Here is a 1,675-nt window from a genome sequence, read left to right on the forward strand (position 1 = left end):
TAAATAAATTTTTTAAAACAAATACATATTAGATTTGGTTGAAAGCTACTTTGATCTAACCAACCCGTAACTTCAACTTTAGATGTGCTCCTGTCGCTAAACTATAGCTATACAACAATGTAGAAACCAGAAAAGTTATTCCTGAAAGTGAAAACTGCTTTAAACACACAACTTAGTACATTAACCAACCAATTTGGGAGGGGTTTTTAAAAATAAAAAATAAAAAAATAAAAAAACCAACCAAGAAAGAAAAAGACAAAGAAAGAAGCAAGAAAAAATGCCAAAAATCGAGTAATTAACAATCGAGTTGAACTTTAGCTAGTGATATATGATGACTTATATGTTTTGGGAATATTTTAAAGATGATGATTATATTCTTTTGACTTTCAGCTTGAGTATGTAATGATACTTTAGAATCAAGATAGATAAGGCATACACTATGCCCTTATCATACAAGTGATCAAGAACAATCCACCAATTCTTTTTAGCAATTACTTAACCAAAAAAAAAAACTTTTTAGCAATTCTCACTTTTTCTTTTAAAACTAACATACAACTCTGAGGCCTCTATATATAGCTTCATGTAAGATTCACGTTTCTCACAACAAATCAAGCCTGAAATTCACTTCACAAACCTTCACTATTTCTTGTACCCTTCACAACTTCTTTAATTTCCTCTTAACCAAAAGCTATATAAATCTTGGCATTTTGCCAATAAACTCATTATTTGTTGAACTTATAAACATGGATATGGTGATGAAGTTGGGAGCAGCAAGTCCAGTGGTGATATTCACCAAAAGTAGTTGTTGCATTTCTCATAGCATCGAAACCCTAATCCGTAATTTTGGAGCAAACCCTATAGTTTACGAGCTCGATAGACATCCAAATGGGAAGCAAATAGAGAAGGCGTTAATCGAACTAGGGTGTCAGCCAAGTGTGCCAGCAGTATTTATAGGGAATGAGTTTATTGGTGGTTCTAATGAGATCATGAGCCTTAATGTGAGGGGAAAGCTCAAGCACTTGCTTATAAGGGCTAATGCCATTTGGGTATAAAAATTAATGAATAGGTAGCAATTCTAGGTGTTTTGATAATAAATATCAACCACTTATACAGAGTATTATGATAGTATTAGATTATCTTCGGAAGGTTGTCTTTTCTCCCATTTTGTTTCTTGATCATGTATTAATAAAGTTAATGTTTTGTTCATAATCGTTTCTTTTGGCAATCTAGTGGCGATTTTGCTTTGTTCATAGCTGATGACATGAAAGAAGTTAATAACACTGAGTAACTTTATGTACTGCATTTTAATTTAAGGTATTACTAGTTACTAGAACTAATAGATCATATATTTCAGATTAAAATATTTGTTGGTATTCGGATAGATCTTCCTTCATCGTTAATTGCTGTCGAAAATTCCGAGTAATTTTAGTAGTGCATCCTCTTATTCAAATTCTTTTAGCAGGATACCACGTGGTGTTGGGATCGAAATAACATGGTACATGTAGAAGCTAATGATGCAAAGCTTGGTGGGCGATAAACCAGACGACAAATAAAAATATACTAAACTAGGCATAATAATTTATTATGGTTTTGGTCAATCGACATACATACGATTCATCACTAATATAAAAAGAGAAAATAAAATTTTTGAGAGAATAATCTCGCCTATACATGA

At 32.1% G+C, this 1,675-nt stretch overlaps 1 protein-coding gene across 1 annotated transcript; it reads left to right on the forward strand.

Moving 5' to 3' along the window:
* Nucleotides 1–743: 743 nt before the first annotated feature.
* Nucleotides 744–1,052, forward strand: LOC107778639 (monothiol glutaredoxin-S6-like). The gene has a single exon (XM_016598925.2). It carries the CDS (start codon nt 744–746, stop codon nt 1,050–1,052), a length of 309 nt encoding a protein of 102 aa, XP_016454411.2.
* The last annotated feature ends 623 nt before the right edge of the window (nt 1,053–1,675 follow it).

Source organism: Nicotiana tabacum, chromosome 23 (assembly GCF_000715075.1).
Source record: "Nicotiana tabacum cultivar K326 chromosome 23, ASM71507v2, whole genome shotgun sequence".
Classification (NCBI taxonomy): domain Eukaryota; kingdom Viridiplantae; phylum Streptophyta; class Magnoliopsida; order Solanales; family Solanaceae; genus Nicotiana; species Nicotiana tabacum.